Genomic DNA, 22,832 nt, shown 5'->3' on the forward strand with positions numbered 1-22,832 from the left:
TCTCCAATCCTGAGCTGGCAAGTAAGGTCAAAACTAAGAACAATGAAAAATTACTTAAAAATTACCTATGATTGCAGAAAGACAGCCAGCCACACAGGTGAGGCCCATGAAGACAGTCTGAAGCAGAGGTGGAGCAAATATTCTGAGTAGAACTGCTACACATTTTTACTTTCTATCTGCCACGTGTTCAACTGTCCAAAAAGTACTAGACAATGAAATTCTACAATTTTGTATTGGCAAGGCAGACCTCTCTGGATCTATCTGTCCAACAGTGTAACTCCAGTAGATCAAGATTGCACCCACACTTTCATCTGAAAAATATTTTCCAGTTTTGCTATGCTTAAGACATTGCAGGTACGCTGTGTTGGGGGTGGAACACACCAGGAAGAAGATGCCACCTGCACAAAAGGCTGGTGAGCAGCGAGGCATTTCTTTGGTCAACTTCTTTGAAAAGAAGCAAGCGTTAGAACAATTACGGAAAGTTACATTGCTGTTATAAAATCCAGATTGTTACTCTGTTTTCCTGTTTGCTGTTGACCCTGCTACTTTTAAACCTTGGTTAACACATGTTTGAGAAAAGTAACTCGGGAAGATGAAAGGTGAACATGAAAGGAGAAGTACTCTTTATTCAGCCCGCTTCCCCCCAAGTCTACTTCCCATCTCTTCCTTCATGCCCTGTAGGGGTTATCAGGTCAATCTGCTAAAAGCTGTAGTTATTTTTAAGGCTCCAGGTACCAAAGTTAAACACTGCCAAAAGTTGACTACCCCGATACAGTTGTCTCTAGTCTGGTCCAACTCAGAAAACTAAGTCCATTTCTTTTCCAGAACACAGTGTACTGGGGGTTGCAAAAGACACCATCTGGGCTTCGTCTAGCAATAGCTGGTAGAGGGGCAGAGGGATGCAAACTAAATTAGAAATATACACTGGACTAGATTTAGAACGCCTGGAGACCCGAAGACAGGACTGAGGCATTTTTTGGCTAAGCAGTTTAGTGAGTGAATAACGACCCTGCCTAGAATGCAAGCTCCGTTAAGGGCAAGGACATCCCCCGGGCTCTCACTGGAAACCACAGCACACAAAAGATCTCTCAGCACAGACCCCCTCCAGCCTTGGAGTCGCAGAGACCCAGGGCCAAGCTCAGCCTGGGTGTCACGTGACGCTCGCTCCGCCTCCCCCCTCCCACCCCCCGCCCCCAGCCCCGGAGCTCGTGCCAATCGAGGGGAAGTCCAAGTGGGCCGGGCCGTCGGGATTGTCACCGACTGGGCTCTGTCGCCTCTTCCCGGTCCCCAGCCTCACGCTCTCGGTCGTCAGCAAGACGCACCGCACAGAAGAGCCGGCGTCCAGCCCTGCGACCCGCTGCGTGCTGACGCGCGGCGGCGGCCGGAGAGCACCGGGCGGAGCCTCAGGAGCCTCCCCGCCCGCGCCGTGCGGCGTGCTGACGCGAGCGGCGAGCGGGGCGGGCCGGCCTCGGCTCCTCCCGCCGCGGGCCCACTGGCTTCCCGCCTCCCCCACCCTCGGCCCGTCAGCGCCCGAGACTGCGTCGCGAAGCATCGCGTCGGCCCGGCCCGGCCCGGCCCCCGGGCAGATGCCCCGAGTTGCCGCTGTCGCCGCCGCCGACTCGGCCGGTGGCGGTGTGGGAGGTGGGCACCCGGCCCGGGGCCGCCGAGCGTGACAGACGCGGCCGGGGCCGCCGGGGGCTGTCGGGGCCGCGCGCGGACCATGTATTTCCTGAGCGGCTGGCCCAAGAGGCTGCTCTGCGCGCCGCGGAGCCCGGCCGAGGCGCCGCTCCACGTCCAGTCCGACCCTCGGAGAGCGTTCTTTGCCGTGCTGGCCCCGGCCCGCCTCAGCATCTGGTACAGCCGAGTAAGTAGGCGCCGCCGTCCCGACTTCCCCCGAGCGGCCCCCGTCCCGTCCCGACTTCCCCGGGGAGGCCTGGATCTAATCCCGACTCTCCCCGAACGACCCCGGCCCCGTCCCGACTCTCCCCGAACGACCCCGGCCCCGTCCCGACTCTCCCCGAACGACCCCGGCCCCGTCCCGACTCTCCCCGAACGACCCCGGCCCCGTCCCGACTCTCCCCGAACGACCCGGCCCCGTCCCGACTCTCCCCGAGCGACCCCGGCCCCGTCCCGACTTTCCCCGAGCGACCCCGGCCCCGTCCCGACTTTCCCCGAGCGATCCCGGCCCCGTCCCGACTACTCCCGAGCGACCCCGGCTCAGTCCCGACTTCCCCGGAGCGACCCTGGTCCCGCTCGTAGCGACTCCCCCCGGCCCTCAGCCCCTCTCGCCCTCGGGTGGGCTCCACGCTCGGGCAGAGTCTCCGCAGCCCCCAGCCCCCGCGTGGCGCCCACAGCCGCGCGCCGGGCCCGGAGCTCCCAGGCTGAGTCCAGACTTGCCTGCCTCTCTCTCTGCCCTCCTTGCCGAGGTGCCAATCTGTTGGAACGTCCGTCCCCCAGCACTCCGGCAGCTGTGGCGTGCCAGCTCCCCGCTGCCTTTAAAGGTCGTTGTTTTGGAGTCCCGGAAAGCCTGTTGGTCTTTCCCCGGTGTCAGACTGTTGTAACTAAAACTTAAGAGCTGTTGGTTCGTTCGTAGAGGCCTGGTAACTTAGCTGCCGGTCTCCTCCAAACATCGCGGACTCTACAGTCCCTTACTCCTTTTCTTGGCTCCTTCCTCTTGGACTCGGGGAGCTGCTGTGGGGAGGGGAGGGGGAAAGAGTCCAGGAATTCACATCTGTCTGCGCCGCACCTGGAAATAATAAGGCTTGGAGAGAGCGTGGGGCAGAGTTCTTGGCTTTGAGTCCTGGCTTTTTCCTCCTTGTGTCTTGAGTTCCGAGTTGATAGGAGAAATAAGTTGGAAAGTAAGTGGTGAGTGGCATAGCCCTTGTTCGGACGTTGCCGCTTGCTGGAAATCTGTCTGTAAAAATGACAGAATTCTAAGTTTAAAATTGCCCCATCCCCATTCAAAGAGACAGTACTAATCGATTTCAGAGTGATGTTCTCGTTGAAAGAGATTGAAGGTTAACCTTGCTCTTGGTACATGTATGAAACACTGGTTTGGGTTTGGTTAAATCCTTTAGATTTCTACTTGTTACTGTTGGAATGCCGATAATGCCCTTGATTGTCCTCACACACAGCTGTGGTAAAACCGGTACTAGAATTTAGGTAGTTTTGGTTTCTCCTCTGTTTTACTATTGCATAGTTAGGCTGTCAATCAGACTGTCACTAAGTTTTGGCTGACCTAATTTTCAGAAAGGTATCAGAACACAGCAGGCTACTAAACAATTACAGTATCAGCAATATGATACTCCATTCTGTGCTTAATTGAATTTTTAAACATATGCGCTGTAGTTGGTACCTAAATGAGATTCGTTTTCAACATATGTGGCAGTTGAACAACTTTTATTTAGGTCTAACTGTTTAAAGTTAATAGTTTATGTAGAAAAGCATAATTAGAACTTGAATTTTACATTGTTTCCTAAATTTAGTAGTTTTATTTGAATGTAACACATTGTAAAACCTAACATTTTACTTTTTTTAACCTCTAAAGATAAAAATGTGATTTATGTCAGTTTAGCATGATAGACCAGAAGCCTGTAAGTTACCTTATTTCCCCCTACAAAAAGAACATTAAAATGTGTCCCAGTTGTCTTAGGGACATTGTGAATATTAATAAAATCTGTTGTTTGGATTTGGGGTTAAATGCAGTTTTATGGAATTTAAATGTCTCCTCCTTTCCTTCAAATCCCCATTCTACACACAGCTGTGGTTCACAGAAGTACATTGATTACTACTGATCCCTAGTGTGTAAAACTTAGAATTTTGCATACATACAAAACAGTACATCACATACAGGGAAATAAAAAATGTTCCAGATTTAGATTTGGGGGAATATAAGGGTTCAGAGGCATGGAGGGAGATAAATTTCCCGAATACCTTAGGGAGGCTGCACGGCACTCTAGTTTTACATGGGACTGTGAACACAAGCTTTGTTACTTCAAAGATCAGGTTTAAATGTGATGATTCTGAGGTCTGTGATTGTATGGCCAGGTGAGTGGGGAGCAAGAGCCAGGCTCCACCTGCCAAGTCTTCTCCTCTTGGGATGTATGTGTGTAGCTCTTCTTATCCTGTGAAATGTTCATTTTAATTTTCTCCTTCCTAAAGTTCACAAAATGTGTGTGTTAAAATAAGGTTAGGTTACAAAATGTTAAAAGCAAAAACATTTCTAGGTAAATGAGAGGCTATGAATGGACTTAAAATGGCTTCTCTGAGTATATGAATGAGGGTGTTGGTTAAGACTCAGTAAGGTAGGCCTGCAGAGGAAAAATGCAGTTTTAAAAGAGAAAACTAGCTTTGTGGAAGAAATGTGTGTTTAGTCTCAACTGGTTGTTTGAATGTCCAAAAAAAGTTGCTGTGCATGAAATGTTGGTTACTCGTGAGACTATGGGAACATTAAACTAGAATCTCTAGCACTAAGTACATTTTATGGGTCTTCTAGTAAACTTTATGGACCACTTATATTTCCCATCCTTATGTACTAAGTTGCTGTTTGGAAGTCCAGTGTTTTAGAGTCATATCTGTTCAGACTAGTTTTCTAGCCAAATTTGAAAGATATATGTTAGTGTTGCTTAGACGTGTTTATGAACAAACGTTTCTATAGATACTCATTTTACTTTTTGATAAAGATTTTAAAATAGCACATTTCATCAATAAATTGGGTTTATTGCTTTGTTTCCATTGTGATGTGTTTGTTAGTAGGGGTTTGCTTTTTTGACATTGTGATTCCAGTTCAGAATTCTAAATCTAGTCCAGGGGCCAGCAAGGTCTAAATACATGGCTGAGATGCAGGAAAGTGCTGCCAGCCCTGGTGACCCACATAGCAAAAGGAGGGAGCTGACTGCAGGTCATTCTCGCCTTCCTGCTTGTGCCCAGGCATGTGCATTTCCACATCCACAAGTACACCCAGTAAATAAATAAATACCTGCTGAAGTCTGTAATAGTATGAGCCACATTTTTCAAGCCCTAAATGGGTGTTTTAAAAAGATTTAGACCACGGCTTGGTGGCTCACTCTTGTGATCCCAGCACTTGAGATTTGGGAGGACGAGACAGGAATATTGCTATAAATTTGAGGCCAGCCTGTGCTACCTAGTGAGTTCTAGATCAGTCTGGGCTAGAGTAAGACCTTGTCAAGGAAAGGGAGGGAAGAAAGGGCTGGAAGGAAGGAAAAAGGGAAGAGAAAAAGATTTAGTATATGTGTTAGGATGAAGTGGTAGAGGTAGTGTTGATGGGATGATGTATTTCCGTCAGGAGTATTGTTGAAGAATTCAGCTTGGAGGATGGAGCTGCTCTATAAATGAGATAGGATTCATAACTGATGAGTATAGTGAGATGCACTGCATTTGTAGTATGACAGGGACTATGGGTATTCCTTTAATTGACTCCACCATGTCTCCTGTCCACTCAGGGGAATTGAAAACAAACAAACCCCCACATGTTACACTTTCTCCTTATAGACAGAATTGCTAGGCAGAGTGGTGCATGCTTTTAATCCCTGCACTCACTCAGGAAGCAAAGGCAGGAGATCTCTGAGTTCAAGGCCAGTCTGGTCTACAGAGTGAGACCTTGTCTCAAAACAAACAAACAAAAAAATCCCCACAAAACCAAATCAACCAACCAACCAACCAAAAAAACCAAACCAAACAAACCAAAAAACCCAGTACCATCAAACAAAACCATATAGACACAGTCACATTCAGCTAAGCCTAATGACATGAGCTGTAGCTATTAAAGTCTACGGATGTTAACTGTGAAATATTTAGGATGCTTCCAATCTGAATTAGATACATACTCATCTCAATTTTCAGGGTACTGTTTTCAAATATTTAAATTGCTTTCAGAAGTATTTTTGAATACTAATTGTAAAGGATGGCATAAATAGACAGAGCATCGAAGTGACTTATGATATATAGAAAACATTCTGCCCAATGCTTGATGTTAGTATGGTGCACCAAAGCTGGTTTGTTGTTTGTTTGTTTGTTTGTTTGGACACAAGGTCTCACTCTATCACTGGCTGACCTGGAATTCACCATCACACCCAGAGAATGAAAATCTTTTGAGTTATCACTGTGAGTTGCAAATAAAAAGCTGAAATTGGCAAATCACCACTTATAAATAATGTAGTTGAGGAACTCTGAGCAGAAACTTGCATTCCTTGATGTGTGCTAATAATGAAAAGTCCCTGTTAATATGCACATGGAAAACACAGTGAGGTAGATGTCTCAAGAACCAATCTGTAAGGATATAATTAGCTATACATCCTCAGGAAAGCTGTGTAATTTCTATCTCCTTTTTCCTAACATTCCCACTTCACTGTTTTAACTCTATTGTATTTACTGCTGCCAGAGACCATCCTTTTAAATTCACATATCTGAAAGTCTTCTAGGGTTCACTTTTTGTTAGAGTAAAGTTCAAACTCCGTAGTTTGATATCAGAGACACTCCTCTCCTGGAATGCTCTCTTGCCTCATCTCTGATCATTAGTATATTAACTATCTTTTAAACTTCTGTTGTAATCCTTTCTCCATGAGTCATTGTTTATAACTGGAAGTGTTCATTGTTGATGAACTACTGTTTTGGAGTTTTTCCTTCTAGCTTTATTGAACTATGTATAACAAAGCTGTAATACTTATGATGTATGGTAAAATGTTTTTATATACATGTATAGTGATGGATCTACCACCTCACATAGTTCCTTTATGTGTGATGAGAACACTTAAGATCTACTCTCAAGTTGTAGAGATAACTCGATGGTTAAGAGCACTTACTGCTCTTGGAGAGGACCCAGGTTCAGTTCACATGCTGGCTGACAACTTGGTATAGCTCTAATTTTGGAGAATCTGATGCCCTCTTCTGGCCGCCATGGGCATCGGATAACCCATTTGGTGTATATACATACATGCAGACAAATACGCATACACATAGAAATCTTTTGAGCAGTTGTCCTCTGACCTCTACTGTTGTGTGATACTTTGATTACACTCTGACTATAAAGTTGCTTTGAGGCAGAGGCAGAGCTAGCCACTAGCTGACCAAAATTAACCATAGAGATCTTGAAGGACTGAAGATAGATGGGATACAGGAAAGTAATAAGGCAGGGCTGAGAGAGGATCTCAGCCCTTTCGGATTGAGGAATGGAAGAGAGAGGAGGTCACTGGTGGCTTCTCTGTCGCTTCTCTTATCATTCAGGTTCTTACCCCAATATCTGACTGGATTTTTTTTTATTGATAAAGAATAATTAGATAAAAACTTCACTTTACACATACATTGTGGCACATACATTCTCCCACACAAAACACACACACACACACACAACTATTGTATAATAATAATAAATTAAAAAAATCTGTTCTGAGCAATTTTCAAGTATATAATAATAATATCTGAAGTTATCAAACTCTGCATTAAATCATAAAAATTGACTAGTCTTATAACTGTGTGTTGGTATTTGACCCAAAACACCCCATCTCATCCACTCCCAACTTCTGGCAGTCTCTGGTCTACTCTCGGTTCCTATGAGTTTTACTTCTTGAGAGTAGACATATGTAGTAGCTTATGCAGTATATGCCATCCTGTGTCTGGCTTATTTTATTTAACATTATTTCATTAAAAGTTCATCCTTGTTATATTCAGTGTCAGGATTTCCTTTTTTTTTTTTTAAAGACTGAATAATATCCCATTGTATATAAAGCACATTTCCTTTATCAGTCCATCTGTTGATGATCACATAGGTTGTTTCCACATTATGGTGATTTTGAACAATGCTGTAGTGGACATGGGTGTGCAAATAACTTTTAAAATATTGATTTCAAATCCTTTTTTGTACATATTTGGAATAATACCATTTTGGGGAGGGGGAATCACAGGTGCACACACAGATAGGTAAGTAGACAGAGAGAAATAGAGAAATAGGATTACTAAACTGTGTAGTTATTTAAAAAAAAAAAAAAATTGTAAAGAATTCCCCAAACCATTTTCCACAATTGCTGCACCAATTATAGTCCCACTAACAGTTTTGAGAAGTTCTCTTTTCTGTGTCTCCACCCACATTTTATCACTTCATTTCTTGATGAAAACCATCCTCATAGGTACAGAGCACTCTCTTATGGCTTTGATGTGCATTTCCCTGCTAATTAGCAATACTGAGTACCTGCTGGCTGTTGTTAATGTCTTTTGTGGGGAAAAAATGTCAGTTCAGGTCCATTGCTGATTTAAATTGTTTTTCTTTTTGTTGTTAGCTTTAGGAATTGCAAGTATCTTGTATCTGTGCTAGGTTTGTATTTTCTCCCTTCGCACAGATTGTCTTTTCATTTTATTGAGTGTCTCCCTTGCTGGTTGAGAGCTTTTTAGATTCATGTAGTCCCACCGTTGATTTTTTGCTTTGTTTCTTCGCTTTTGGTGCTATTCAAAACTCTTTACCAAGTTTTTCTCCATTTTCATCTGGAAATTGATTGTTTCTGGCCATGTGTTTAAGTCTCTAATTGACCCTGTGTTGATTATGAGTGTTTTATTCTTTTCCATTTGGATTTCTAGTTTTCCCAGCACCACTTGTTGAAAAGGCTGAGTTCCCTTTTGTTCAGTCTTAGAGTCTTTGTCAAGGATTAGGTGACCATGTATGGGGGTGGGGTGGGGTGGGGTGCATGGTTTCTCTCTAGGACTTCTCTTTTGTTCCATTGGTCTCTGTGCTTTGTTTTTTTATCTAAGTACCATGCTATCTTGATTACTGTAGCTATATACTATATTTCAAAACCAGGTAGTATGAATGAAGTTTTGTTTTTCTTTTGATTGCTTTGGCTATTTGGTCTTTCAAGTTCTGTATGAATTTTAAGATTGTTTTGTAAATTTCTATGAAAAATATTATTGAATTTTGATAGGGATTGCATTGGTAGTATATACATTTAAACAGTATCAATTCACCATCCATGAACATGGGATATATCTTGACATTTATGTCATGTTCGGTGTCTTATAGTTTTCTGTGTAATGTGGTTAAATTTATGTACTATTTTATTTTTAAATGCTATTTATAAATAGAATTGCTTTCTTAAGTTCTTTTTCAGTTGGTTTTTAGTGTATAGAAACATGATGGGTTTTATGCATATATTTTGTATCTTATAACATTACTGAATTTGTTTGCTTATTTTAACTTTTTTTGTACTTGTAAAATCTATAGGGTTTTCTGTATTGTGGAGAAAATTGTACTTCTTTCAACTTCTGCTTTGTATTGTAAGTTTTTGCACTTAGGCTTTATTTTTAAAACTAAATTTAAAGCTTTTTAGGCAGCAAAAACATCTCATTTTATATTAGCCATGGTGCATTGCAACCAGTACAGGCCTGTGATACTGGCTTCTTAAGAGGTTGAGGCAGGACAATCACAAGTTCAAGACCCTGCTTTTCAAGGAAAGATACTTTCTCATTAAAAAAAAAAAAAATTCTTAAAGACTTATTTTATGTGAGTGCTGTATCTGCATGTACACTTGCAGGCCAGAAGAGGGCATCAGATGGTTGTGAGCCACCATGTGGTTGCTGGGAATTGAACTCAGGACCTCTGGAAGAGCAGCCAGTGCTCTTAACTGCTGAGTCATTTCACCAGCCCCTACTTTCTCATTTTTGAGACATTAGATTGCTTTTTGATGCTTTGAAATATTATTTCTTAGATTTTTCCTGTTGTCTACAGGAGGGTTAATCTAACTATATTCCTTTGCCATTACCTGAAGTCATTTCATGGAAAAGAATTTTTGTATAGTTTTGCTTTCCCATTTTTAATAGTGTAGGCTGTTACCTAAACCCCACTTTTTATTTAGTCAATACTCTACTTTTAAACTATCATTACAATTTATTATTGTTGATCAAAGTCCTATGAATCTTACGTGACTGGAAATTATTTGGAAACCACACTTTGGTATTTATAGTGTTAAGGTGAAAAATCATTGTCACATTTGAGATCCCCTGGCAATTTTCCTTTGTTATATAGCCCTTTTGCTTAAGCATTCCCTTTTTAAAAGTTCCCTACAGTCGAGCATCAGTCAGGCCATTTCTCTGTAGTCTTGGGCACCTCTTGAGCTTTGTTGATGTTACTTCTTTGGCTTGAATTGTACTACCTACCCAAATTGATTAAAATGTTCCATTGATGTCTGTCTTGGCTGTGTTTCCATTATTTTTATTACTTAAGGCCTTCATGCTACCAAACAACGTTATGAATATGAAAATGTTTGAGAAACTGAAGAGCTGCCTAGATGCATTATTATTAGATTGCTTAGAATTTGGTTATGTGCTGCTCTGTCTCCCTGGATTCTTACTTTCATACATTGCTTTTCTTTATAAAATTAGAATTTTGATCTAGTATTTATTGTTTTGATCTAGTATTTATTTATTAGGAATTGACTGAAATTTTTGTGTTTCTTATTTTTAAAATAAACATTTTTTAAAAGCAGATTTGGGTTCTTAACAAAATTGAGCAGCAACAACAGAGAATCCCCACATATTGTCTGCCCTTCCCTCAATATCTACCCCTTATATCAGCATCTCTTGCTTGAGTGGTGCATTTGTTACAATTGGTGGCCTCACACTGACCAGTGATTATTACACAACATCCATATTTACCTTATTCTCTCAACGTCCTGCATTCTGTGGGTTTTGAGAAATGTATAATATTATGGTATGTGTTAGCCAACTTTTGTTACTGTTCCAAAATATCTGAGATATTGAGCTTAAAAGAGGGAAAGGTTTGTTTTGAGTCAGTTTTGGAGGTTTTGGTCCATGATCAAAAGGCTTGTTGCTTTTGGGTCTGTGGAGAAATAGTATATGATGATGAGAATACATGGCAGAGGAAGCCACTCCCCTCATTATTACTGAAAAAAAAAAGGATACTACACAGTTCCAATTACATGACACTTGGAAAAGGACAGGCAGAATTTTTTTGTTTTTATTTGTGGGTTTTTCTTTGTTTGTTTGTTTGTTTTGAAATAGAGACTGCTAGTGCTGGAAGAAGGAACTAAGTAGATAGACCACTAAGAATTACTTACTGCAGCAAATAGTCTGTATGTTATAGTCTGAGTCATAAATGTCCCCCAAAGGCCTGTGTATTTTAGGCTTGGTTCCCAGAGTGTGATGCTGTTAGGAGGTAGGGAAACCTTTAGAAAGTAGCCCCCTGCCCCCGAAATGAAATTAGGCACTGGAGCACACCCTGAGAAAGATACTGGGACATGAGTCCCTCCTCTCTGTCCCTTCTTTCACTTCTGGGCTGCCATGAGGGGATTCTCTGTTGGTTTTTTAATGTTGAACCAGCCTTGCATACCTGGGATATTGTAGCTGAAGTTTTCCTGTGTCCACATGGCTCTTGCAGCCACTCAAACCCAAGTAAACACAGAGACTTATATTACTTAAAACTGTATGGCCGTGGCAGGCTTCTTGCTATCTAATTCTTATATCTTAAATTAACCCATTTTTATTCATCTATAAGTTGCCTTGTGGCTTGTGGCTTACCAGTATTTTTACATCTTGCTTTCTCTGTGTCTGGCTGGCGACCCTGACTTAGCCTTCCTGTTCCCAGAATTCTCCTCTCTGCTTATCCCGCCTATACTATACTTCCTGCCTGGCTATTGGCCCATCAGCATTTTATTTATTAGCCAATCAGAGCAACACATTCACAGCATATAGAGCAATATCCTAGCTCTTCCTCTATGCAGTCTCTATCTAAAGAGGAAAAGGAGGTAGTATAGATATAATAGGATGAAAGGGTAGATTCATGAACCTACTTTTAAAGAAAAACAACTTGCTGCTTGTCATGGCAGCGGCTGGCAATGACTCCTTCCGCCTTCCTGTTCTTTCTTTTCTCCTCTCTGTTAGTCCTGTCTATACTTCCTGCCTAGCCACTGGCCAATCAGTGTTTTATTTATTTACCAGTCAGAGTAATTTGACATACAAACCACCCCACAGCATGAGCTAATGGCCGAGCAGTTTTAATTAATGTAAGCCTCTGTGTGTTTACTTGGGTCCAAACAGCCACAGACCGCACGAGCCAGGCAGGACCAGGAAAACTTTAGTTACAGGATCTAGTTCACTTGGTCCTGGTACCTGATTCTTTGTTGGATTTAATTTTCTGATAACTTGTTGAGAACTTTTGTATCGAAGTTCATGAGAGATTTTGGTCTGTTTGTTTTGGTTTTCATGTAGTAGTTTTGTCTGCTTTTGGTAGGATAATGTTGGATTTACAAAACAAATTTAAAAGGATCCCCTATCTACTATTGGCACTTCTGTCTAGGGAAGGTTGTAGAGAACTGATATAGTTTATTTAAATATTTGGCTTAATTAACCTATGGGTGTATGTGGGCATAGTTCTAATTTGGAAAGTTACTAATTATTGATTCAGTTTACTCATTCAGTAGATGTATGTATGACTAGCAAATTGTTTTTTTTTTTTTTTTCATGATTTGCACGGAATACTGAAGGTTGATGATTTGATATTAGATATGCTATAGTTTTAAAATATTGCCAGTATTTTCTATAAGTAACACTCAAATTTTGTTTGTATCTATTTCTGTGATATACTACTAAAATAAAATATACCTATTTTCTTCCAGCCTAGTGTGTTAATCGTAACGTATAAGGAACCAGCTAAATCATCTACCCAGTTTGGATCTTACAAACAAGCTGAATGGAGGCCGGATAGTACCATGATAGCAGTGTCAGTAAGTAGATCTTTCAATTTTAAGATTATTTGCTTAAGAAGTCATGAAGTTGCATTTAAATGAGATATTCTAATATTCATTTAGTCTTTCACAGGTTTGTGTGTGTGTGTGTTTGTGTGTATGTGTGTGTGTGTGTGTGTGTGTGTGTATGTGTGTGCACGCGCGCACGCGCGCGCGCGCAATAGGAAAGCTGTACTGATTTCTACGGGCCTATGCTATTCTACTCTCCATTATATTTTCTTTGTTGACTTTACTACGTTCTGCCATCCCTGAACAGTACTTGTAATCTTCTGAGCTACCTCTCCCCAGCCTATAGATAATGTATGTTGGAGAAATAAGAAAATAAGTTTAGGGAACTTAGATTTTATTTACTGTACCCTCCCCTCTGTCAATGGAGGTCAAACTGGAGTCTTGTGCGTGCTAGGGAAGTGTTCAACCACTGAACTATACCACTGTCCTCTTATTTTTCTCTTAACTATTACATTAGCTCACCAGCTTGCCTGTTTCCACTCTCTTTCTAGTCTGTGGTATTTCCTGTTGACTGGGCTGCTCATCTGAAAATGTTCCAGATGACCAAAAGTACCAAGTAGTTGTACTTGTAGAAGAGCTGGTAGACTTCACAACCCTTCTTGTTATATACAGTCCATAAACTCACATAGATTTTACAGATTTAAATGATCAATGCAAATCAAAAAATGCTCACATTTTATGTGTTGTCTGGACTTCTTGAAGCTACAGCCGCAGATTTGAGTTGGGTAGTGCTGACAGCAACCATATGTGATATTCTCAGAGCTTTCCCCTCTTGTTCAGCACACTATAGATTACTGTAACAGTCATAACTACACTGCATATCAAGTGTTATACATACTGTGACATTTTATGTTATATTTAGAACTAGTACATACTGTAGATGTATCCAATCGTCTTTTTAAAATAAAAAACACAGAGCTAATGTAAAAGAGAAAAGCCGAGAGGTCAGAGCTCAGAGATAAAATCTTACCTCCTGCAGTGCTCCTAACTTCCCAGAGAGAGAGCTACTTCCTGTTTGTCTGTGTTTAAATAGTCTTTCTGTTCTGCCTTCTCATTGGTTCTAAACCCAACCACATGACTGCCTCATCACTGCCTGTAAGTACCGCCCTCCAGGTCTTAAAGGCATATGTCTCCAATACTGGCTGTGTCCCTGAACACACAGAAATCTACCTAGCTCTTCTAACCATCACGCTCTTGCTATGGCTCTAATAGCTCTGACCCCAGGGCAACTTTATTTATTAACATAAAATTAAAATTACATTTCAGTGCAAATAAAATATCACCATATTTCCCCTTTCTATTTTAATAAAAAGAAAAAAAAAGGCAAAAGGTTATAACTAACAAAAGAAAAACTATATACAAAAGTACAATAACTATATACAATATATACAAGTAACAAATACCTAAACGATGTCTAGTCCATTTGTATTTGACAAATCAGAGAAAATAATTCCCTTATCTATCCTATTTTAGTAAGTCCAAAATGTATCTAATTCACTTTCTATCCTAATTAATCTTCAACTATAACTAACTAATCTTCAACTCCCTCAGAGACCCAAGAAGGAAATAATATTAGCTAACAAAAATAAAAACAGGAAGTGCACAAAAGCAACTTCCAAAAATTTTGTGAGTTGACAGAAACAGCCAGCTGCCTGGACAGTCACCTGAGGTTTCTCCGCAGTGTTGGGGCATCATCTTCAGCCTATAGGCTTATTGTATCTGACAGACTCATTTGTGAAGTAGGTTGTACACAAGGTCAACAGTTCAACCTCACATTGGGTGAGAGCAGTCCATGTACCAGAAACACCTGAATTCCACTAGTGTCATGTCATGATTCAGGATTTTAAATTCTGGAAATTGTTGATGGTTTTTGAATTCAGCTGTCCATTCTTCTTGGCTGTGTATATATGGCTTCATCTCAGCATCCCCTTTTTCTCCATATCCCTCTATTAAATGCCAGTCTACTATTGAGAGGCATGAGCTTTCAGTTGTTGTTCCATTGCACACCAGAAGCCATCGGCCCACTGCCTGTTCAGCTGTCTTCGAAGAAAAGGACACTGTACCTTTTCCAGATTGTGAAGGCCACTTCAGGGATGGTGCCATATTGTCCTGACCTCAGAAGATGCCTTTTGATAAAGCCATAACCACACTTGTTTTGGCAGGAATTGGTAGTCCTTTGTTTCGTGTTCTGTCTGTCCATTTTTTCCTGTTGATTCGAGGATACTTTGTTGTCCAGTGGCTAACTTTTGCCACAATGAAAATTAACTCCATATGCAGTTTCTTCAATGCCCATATTTTCTCTGAAGTAGATTGGTACTGCCAGGAGCCGACATGTCTCAAAAAAGAAAAATTTCTAAGTTATTAAAACATTTTAAATGCCATATTCGGTAGATCTCTGAAGGGTTTGAAGATGACCTGTCTAAAATATATCTGCTCAATTTTTAAAACATATCTAATATGACTGTAATTTCTATTGTAATGTCTAACTACTATCTTTCATTTCTTTATGTCCTAATAGTTGGTAATAATGTAAAGTATTTAAAACTAGTAATTGTCTTTTTCTTTTCTTTTTTTTTTTTAAAACAAGAACCTTAAATCTAATCTCCTTTGCTTAGCCTTTTTCCTAACCCTTGACAACAACATATAACCAACCCCCCTAAACAATGAAAATTATCCCAGACCCAAAACCCATTAAAAAGAACCAAAAAAACTACCCGCCCCACACCACCTCTTTGGGAATGTGGGCGTCGTATTCTTAAAATTGCTTGCTGCTGGGTATGGGCGAAGTTATCTTTATCCTGAAAGAAAAATTTTAGGTTAATTGTCAAATTCTAGGACTGGTAACTATATCCTTCATTATTATCCAGTCTGTGTATAATGCCAAAGTTCAGGGTTTATCTCAAGTCCTTATTCAAGTAGTCTTTGAGACTGGATCATCTCAGCTAGTCATCTCAAAATTGCTCTGAGCACCTTGTAGTTCAAAGCTGATCTGTAGATGATGTTTGTCAGTTCAGTGATATTATTATTGTCCACGTGGAATTGTTGTTGTTGTTGTGGTGGGGCCCCATCTTCTTCCCGGAGACTTCAGTTGATATTAGGCCTGGCCGTGATTTCCTGCAGAAAACTGATAAGAGACTCGAACACAAAGACATATATATGCAGCTAATTGAAGCCTTTTTTCTAGAATTAGTTAGTACTCTATATGACCATTCATATCTTAACAAAGTTTAAAATGTATATGTATATATTAATCTTGTAAATTTTGATATAAAATTTATACTTTAAGAAAAGTTTAAAGAATCAGAATAGAATCAAAGAGTTGAGATTAGTAATAGAATAGTCCCTTAATTAATTTGGCTTTTGTCCTGTCCCATAGCAGAAAATGGCTCTTTCTGGCATGATACAGGGAGTTTGCATTTTCCTTTTAACAACATGCTTGAGTTTAAAGAAGGAGAGAGCCATTCTCCAACTCCAAAGTCAGCTTTAAATTTTAATTGAACTGGGACTATTAGAAGACCAATAGTGTTAAATCTTTAGAGAAAAGCAGAAACAAACATTTAGGAAGACATAAAATTTTTTTAGATTATATATACCCATATGCCATTTCACTTTGTTTCCTGGGATAGATGATTTGTCCCTTTTCTTCAGTTGTCTCATTTGTCTTGTGTTCTTCAGATTCCTTAACCATCATTCTCCTAAAAGACAAAAACAAAAACCTTTCCCCAAGACTAATTTTGGGGATGTTCCTTTTTGGCAAATTATTATCTGATTAAATGAAAAGACGTGTTACTGGTACAAGTTAGTTTAAATTGGATGTTCATGCTGGTTGATGAACTATCATCTCCTCTAATTAAGAGGTTTCTCTTGTTCAAATCGAACCTTTATCAATTTTGATGGTACCCACAGCTTATCTTCTCCTGTAGAAACAAAAGCAAAACCTCGCCCCAATGTAATACATACCCTGGTTTCCATTCTGAGGTCAGCACATCCTTAAAGTATATAGGCTGATTTAATTCTGTAGTTTTTTCTATTATCCAATGTCTCTCTGCAGCTGTTGTTCCTTTCTCATTGGCATTCAGAAAATTCAAAGTTAATAGCGCATTGTGCAGTCTATTTCTGGGGTTTTTGTTACTCCTTTCTGTTTATTTAGCATATCCTTTAGAGTTCTGTTTGATCTTTCTATAACTGCTTGACCTGTAGGATTATGTGGTATACCTGTAATATGCTTTATTTTGTAATAATCAAAAAACTGTTTCATTTTAACAGAGACATATGATGGAGCATTGTCAGTTTTGATTTGTGCAGGTATACCCATGATGGCCATAACTTCTAGCAAATGAGTGATTACAGAATCAGCTTTTTCAGAACTCAGAGCAGTTGCCCATTGAAATCCTGAAAAAGTATCGATGGTGTGGTGTACATATTTCAATTTTCCAAATTCTGCAAAGTGAAACACGTCCATCTGCCAGATTTCATTCCTCTGAGTACCCTTTGGGTTACATCCTGCTGGTAATGGCGTTTGATTATAGAAGGAACAAGTAGGACATTTCTTTACTATTTCTTTGGCTTGTTGCCAGGTTATGGAAAAATCCTTTTTTAAACCTTTACTATTGACATGATGTTTTTTATGAAATTCTGAGGCCTCCAGCACATTTCCTATCAATAATTTATCAATCTCATCATTGCCTTGTGCTAAAGGGCCTGGCAGACCAGTATGAGATCGGATGTGAGTTATATATAAAGGATGACTCCTTTTCCTGATTGTATCTTGTAATTGAATAAATAGTGAAGTTAATTCTGAAGCATCAGGGATAAATTCTGCAGTCTCAATATGTAATACCACTCTTTCAGCATACTGAGAGTCAGTTACTATGTTGAGAGGTTCTGAAAAATCCATTAATACCAGCATAATAGCATACAATTCTGATTTTTGCACTGAATTATAAGGACTTTGTACCACTTTACTTAAATTTTCTGATTTGTAACCTGCCTTTCCTTGTTTGTTGGCATCTGTATAAAATGTACGAACTCCAGATATGGGTTTTTGCCGTACAATTCGAGGCAAGATCCAATCAGCTCTCTTTATAAAATCAATTCTGTTGCTTTTGGGATATTTGCTGTTAATTTCTCCCAAAAAATTACTGCAAGCTCTTTGCCAAGGTTCACTTTCTGTCCATAATTTTTCAATGTCCTCCTTAGTTAAAGGTACGACAATTTCTGCTGGGTCTATTCCTGCTAATTGACGAAGTCTCAATTTTCCTTTCCAAATCAAGTCAGAGATTTTTTCCCCATAAGTTTTTAATTTTTTATTTGGTTTATTTGGTAAAAATATCCATTCCAATATAATATCTTCCCTCTGCATTAATATTCCAGTAGGGGAATGCCTAGAAGGTAAAATAACCAAAATGCAATCCAGCTTTGGATCAATACGATCCACATGCCCTTCATGTACTTTCTTTTCTACCAAGGCCAATTCTTTCTCAGCTTCAGGTGATAATTCTCTTGGACTATTTAAGTCCTTGTCACCTTCTAAGGTTTTGAACAAATTAGTCAGTTCATCATTTTTTACCCCAACAATAGTTCGTAGATGAGAAATATTCCAAATAATCTTTGAAAGTCATTAAGAGTCTGTAGTCTATCTCTCCTAATTTGCACCTTTTGGGGTCTAATTTTTTGCAGCTCTATTTTATATCCTAAATAATTAATAGAATCCCCTCTTTGTATTTTTTCAGGAGCAATTTGTAATCCCCAGCAAGGCAAAATTTTCTTTACTTCTTCAAACATTCTTTCTAAAGTATCTGCATTTGAGTCAGCTAATAAAATATCATCCATATAATGATAAATTATAGATTTAGGAAATTTTTTACGTATCACTTCCAATGGCTGTTGTACAAAATATTGGCACAGAGTTGGGCTATTTAACATTCCCTGTGGGAGGACCCTCCATTGAAATCTTTTAACCGGTTGAGAATTATTATAAGTAGGCACTGTGAAAGCAAATCTTTCTTTGTCTTTTTCTTGTAAGGGTATTGAAAAGAAACAGTCTTTTAAATCAATAACTATGAGAGGCCATCCTTTTGGTAACAGAGTAGGCAAAGGAATTCCAGATTGTAGAGAGCCCATCGGCTGAATTACTTTGTTAATTGCTCTAAGGTCTGTTACCATTCTCCATTTACCAGATTTCTTTTTAATAACAAATACAGGAGAATTCCAAGGGCTGGTTGACTGTTCAATATGCTGAGCATTTAGCTGTTCTTCTACCAGCTCTTCTAAAGCCTGGAGTTTCTCTGTTGTTAAAGGCCATTGCTGAACCCATACAGGCTTGTCTGTTAACCATTTTAAAGGTAGAGCTGTTGGTATTTTTGGAAGATTATCAGTTGTTGTGCCCTGTTCTTGTATAATATGGATGGCTGGTGACCACTCAAAATAATGCCTTCTAATATTTCTCTCAGAAACATGTGCTAGTTTATGATTTGTTTCTGAGATTGGAGGGATTTTAATCTGAGTATTCCATTGTTGCAACAAGTCTCGACCCCACAGGTTCATAGCTATGTTAGCCACATATGGTTTTAATTTTCCTCTCTGTCCTTCTGGACCTATACATTCCAGCCATCTTGCACTCTGTTTCACTCCAGATAATGTCCCAATTCCTAACAATTGAACGTTTACCTCCTGAAGAGGCCAAGCTGGATGCCAAAATTCTGGTGCAATTATGGTAATGTCCGCACCTGTGTCTACCAGACCAGACAACAAAACACCATTTATTTTTATCGTTAATTTTGGTCTCTGTTCATTAATAGAAGTTTGCCAAAAAATTTTCTTTATGTTTTCTCCTGAATTTTCTATTCTCTCTGTTTCATCATCCTGACCAGCATGATTTATTCCAATAGTCATTTGGTTATTTAATCGCTCTCCAGAGCAGGCATTTCCTCTACAGCTGCAGGAAAGGTTTGAACTGGTTTTGCTATGGGGGCCTGCATGAGGCCCCTCCGGGAGTTTCCCGAAAACTGAGGCAAAGGATTACCCTGTCTGTCCTTTGTTGATCTACATTCGTTGGTCCAGTGTTTTCCCTTACCACACCTTCTGCATACTCCAGAAGGAAGGGGCATTCTGTTGCCATTGTTCCTTGAAGAAACATTGCTTCTAGGAATGACCTGTTTACAGTCCCTTTTCAAATGTCCTTGCTTTCCACACCCAAAACATCTAACACTCCTCAAACCTTTTGAAATTACTTCTCCTACCCACGTATCATCATGCTCATCAACCTCAACATTAATTGTTTCTCTAATCCAATCTTCCAAAGGTGCAGATCTTGCCCTTAACGGCCTGATTATTCTTTTGCATGCCGCATTCGCATTCTCAAATGCCAAAGCTTCAATTATTGCCTTACTAGCTTCTGATCCTGAGACCATTCTGTTTACTGCTGAAGCCAGTCTTTCTAAAAAATCTGTGAAAGATTCTTTTGGGCCTTGCATAACCTTTGTGAATGACTCAGGTTTTTTTCCTGGTTCCTCAACTCTGTCCCATGCATTCAAGGCTGCCATTCGACATAAAATTAGGGTTTGAACATCATATAAACATTGTGTTTGTATTGAAGCATATTGGCCTTCTCCAATAAGCTGATCCTGACAAACTTGTATTCCTTTATCCCTCCATCGTTGTTCTACGTTTCTAGCTTCCTCCTTAAACCACGTTAGAAATTGAAGTCTCTGGCTGGGTTCCAGAACAGCTTGTGCAAGGTCCGCCAGTCCTGTGGTATAATCCTATTATATGTTGACCAAGAGTTTAACATTTGCTTTACATATGGGGAATGCATGCCATAAGATACTATTGCCTCCTTAAACCTTTTAAAATCCATCAGTTCAATTGGAGCCCAGGTATTTTGTGTAGCCATTTGATCAGGCATCTGCTGTACGGTTACAGGATAAATTAAGGGTGACTGTGTGAAAACAGGCTTTCTTTCTGTAACCTTATGATCCAGACTTGAACCAACTTCACTGTTAAAATTAACAGGTTTTTCTAAAGCTGTTATCCTGGCACTTAAATCGACTATCTTTTTAAATAGTAAAATGAGAATAAGCATGGTGATAAACTGCATAATTCGATCAACATTAATCTTCTCATATAGTTGTTCCATTGTCAGACTGCCTAAAATTTCAAAAACCCAATTTTCTTCCAATGTACACAGAAAACCCATTTTTTTAAATGTGGAAAAAAATTGTCTTTTAAATAGTTTCCTTTATGACTTACCAAATCTGCGTAGAACAGTAGAAATCCGAGCGAATTTCAAAAGAGCCACCTAGTGTCCTAGGTGTGAATCCAGAGAGAGAGAGAGAGAGAGAGAGAGAGAGAGAGAGAGAGAGAGAGAGAAACAGAGAGACAGAGAGACAGAGAGAAAGCAAAAGCGAAAGTGAAAGTGAAGGGGTAGCCGGCTAAAGCTTAAAGCCAGCCACTTGTTCCCTCTTGAGCCAAGTCAAGGCTTGGCTCTACAGGCAGGGGCCCTGTTTAACAGGGCAGGCCTGAGCTGTTTGTAGCACTGGCCTTAAGCAAGCAGCTCACAGTCCGGCCTGAGCCCAAGCAGACCTGGGCCGGGGCTAGGGAGCCGGCTGCTCCAGCTCCGGCCCCAAGCAGTTTTTAATGGATTCTTGTCACGTTGGGCGCCAGATGTAGATGTATCCAATCGTCTTTTTAAAATAAAAAACACAGAGCCAATGTAAAAGAGAGAAAGCCGAGAGGTCAGAGCTCAGAGATAAAATCTTACCTCCTGCAGTGCTCCTAACTTCCCAGAGAGAGAGCTACTTCCTGTTTGTCTGTGTTTAAATAGTCTTTCTGTTCTGCCTTCTCATTGGTTCTAAACCCAACCACATGACTGCCTCATCACTGCCTGTAAGTACCGCCCTCCAGGTCTTAAAGGCATATGTCTCCAATACTGGCTGTATCCCTGAACACACAGAAATCTACCTAGCTCTTCTAACCATCACGCTCTTGCTATGGCTCTAATAGCTCTGACCCCAGGGCAACTTTATTTATTAACATAAAATTAAAATTACATTTCAGTACAAATAAAATATCACCATAACATACTTCTATCAAAAGAACAGAAGTGCTGGGCAGTGGTGGCCTACACCGTTAATCCCATTACTTGTGAGGCTGAGGCAGGTAGATCTCTGTGAGTTCAAAGCCAGCATCCTCTACAGAATGAGTTCTAGGACAGCCAAAGCTGTTACACAGAGAAGCCCAAAAAACAAACAAAAAGAACAGAAGAGAACATTGTCATACTTTTAAAGCATTCAAGTCTAGATTATTTTTTTGTTGTTGAATTTAGTGGCAAATGTGTATTATATAGTAAATTCCAAAAGAATACAATTTAAGTGTCATTACCAATCTAAATACTCATCATTTTAGTTCTAATTCATTGGAACTCATAGAAAATTTAAAATACTATTTATTATATCAGAATTTGAAAGTATATTCATAGTAAAATTACTGAATTCTTTAAAATTTTTTTTAGTTTTATTAGATGTTTTCTGTATATGGCATTTTGGGTGTGTGCCTGGTGTGTGCCTGGTGCCTGTGGAGGTCAGACACAGACACTGGATCCTAAATGGGTGTGAGCCGTGAGGTAGTGCGGGGAGTGGAACTTGGAGCCCTGCAAGAGTAACAAGTGCCCTTAACCACTGAGCGTCTCTCCAGCCCTGACTGCTCAATTCTTGATGAATTATCAAATGGTATAGCACTGCTCTACTGTAGTTTGTTTGCAGGGCCAGTGCTGTGTGAAAAGGCTGAGAATTACTCTGTATGCATAGCCTAGACAGAGTAACTTCAGATTCATAAGCTGCTCACAGAAATTGAGAAAACTAATTCAGTACAAACTGAAGTGGATTCTACTAAGATGGGTGTTAATTGAAAGCAAAACTTACATACAAAACAGAAAAAACTTAGTTGGACAAATTCCAAAGCTTCTGAAGATATCAGACTTTTAAAGCTTGTCTTTGTTTTCTGTTTTCATCAGAGATAAAAGCAGAATGTCTTGACTTGTGTTGCCTGACAAGTGTTTGT

The 22,832-nt window shown here is 40.1% G+C and overlaps 1 protein-coding gene across 14 annotated transcripts in view; it reads left to right on the forward strand.

The window, feature by feature from the left end:
* Positions 1-1,485: 1,485 nt before the first annotated feature.
* Positions 1,486-22,832, forward strand: part of Ric1 (RIC1 homolog, RAB6A GEF complex partner 1) — a 117,733-nt gene continuing 96,386 nt past the window's right edge. For 12 of the 14 annotated variants that reach the window (XR_005091482.1, XR_005091484.1, XR_005091485.1 and 9 more), the window contains exons 1-2: positions 1,599-1,864; positions 12,636-12,743. Coding sequence is in view for 3 of the 14 variants with exons in the window: in XM_028894560.2 (XP_028750393.1) it covers positions 1,721-1,864; positions 12,636-12,743 (252 nt within the window). In the remaining 11 variants the exon portion in view is untranslated. Of the gene's footprint in view, positions 1,865-12,635; positions 12,744-22,832 lie in introns of those variants that run through there. The other 2 variants (XM_028894578.2, XM_028894583.2) reach the window with 2 other exon arrangements.

Source organism: Peromyscus leucopus, chromosome 1, assembly GCF_004664715.2.
Source record: "Peromyscus leucopus breed LL Stock chromosome 1, UCI_PerLeu_2.1, whole genome shotgun sequence".
Lineage (NCBI taxonomy): Eukaryota > Metazoa > Chordata > Mammalia > Rodentia > Cricetidae > Peromyscus > Peromyscus leucopus.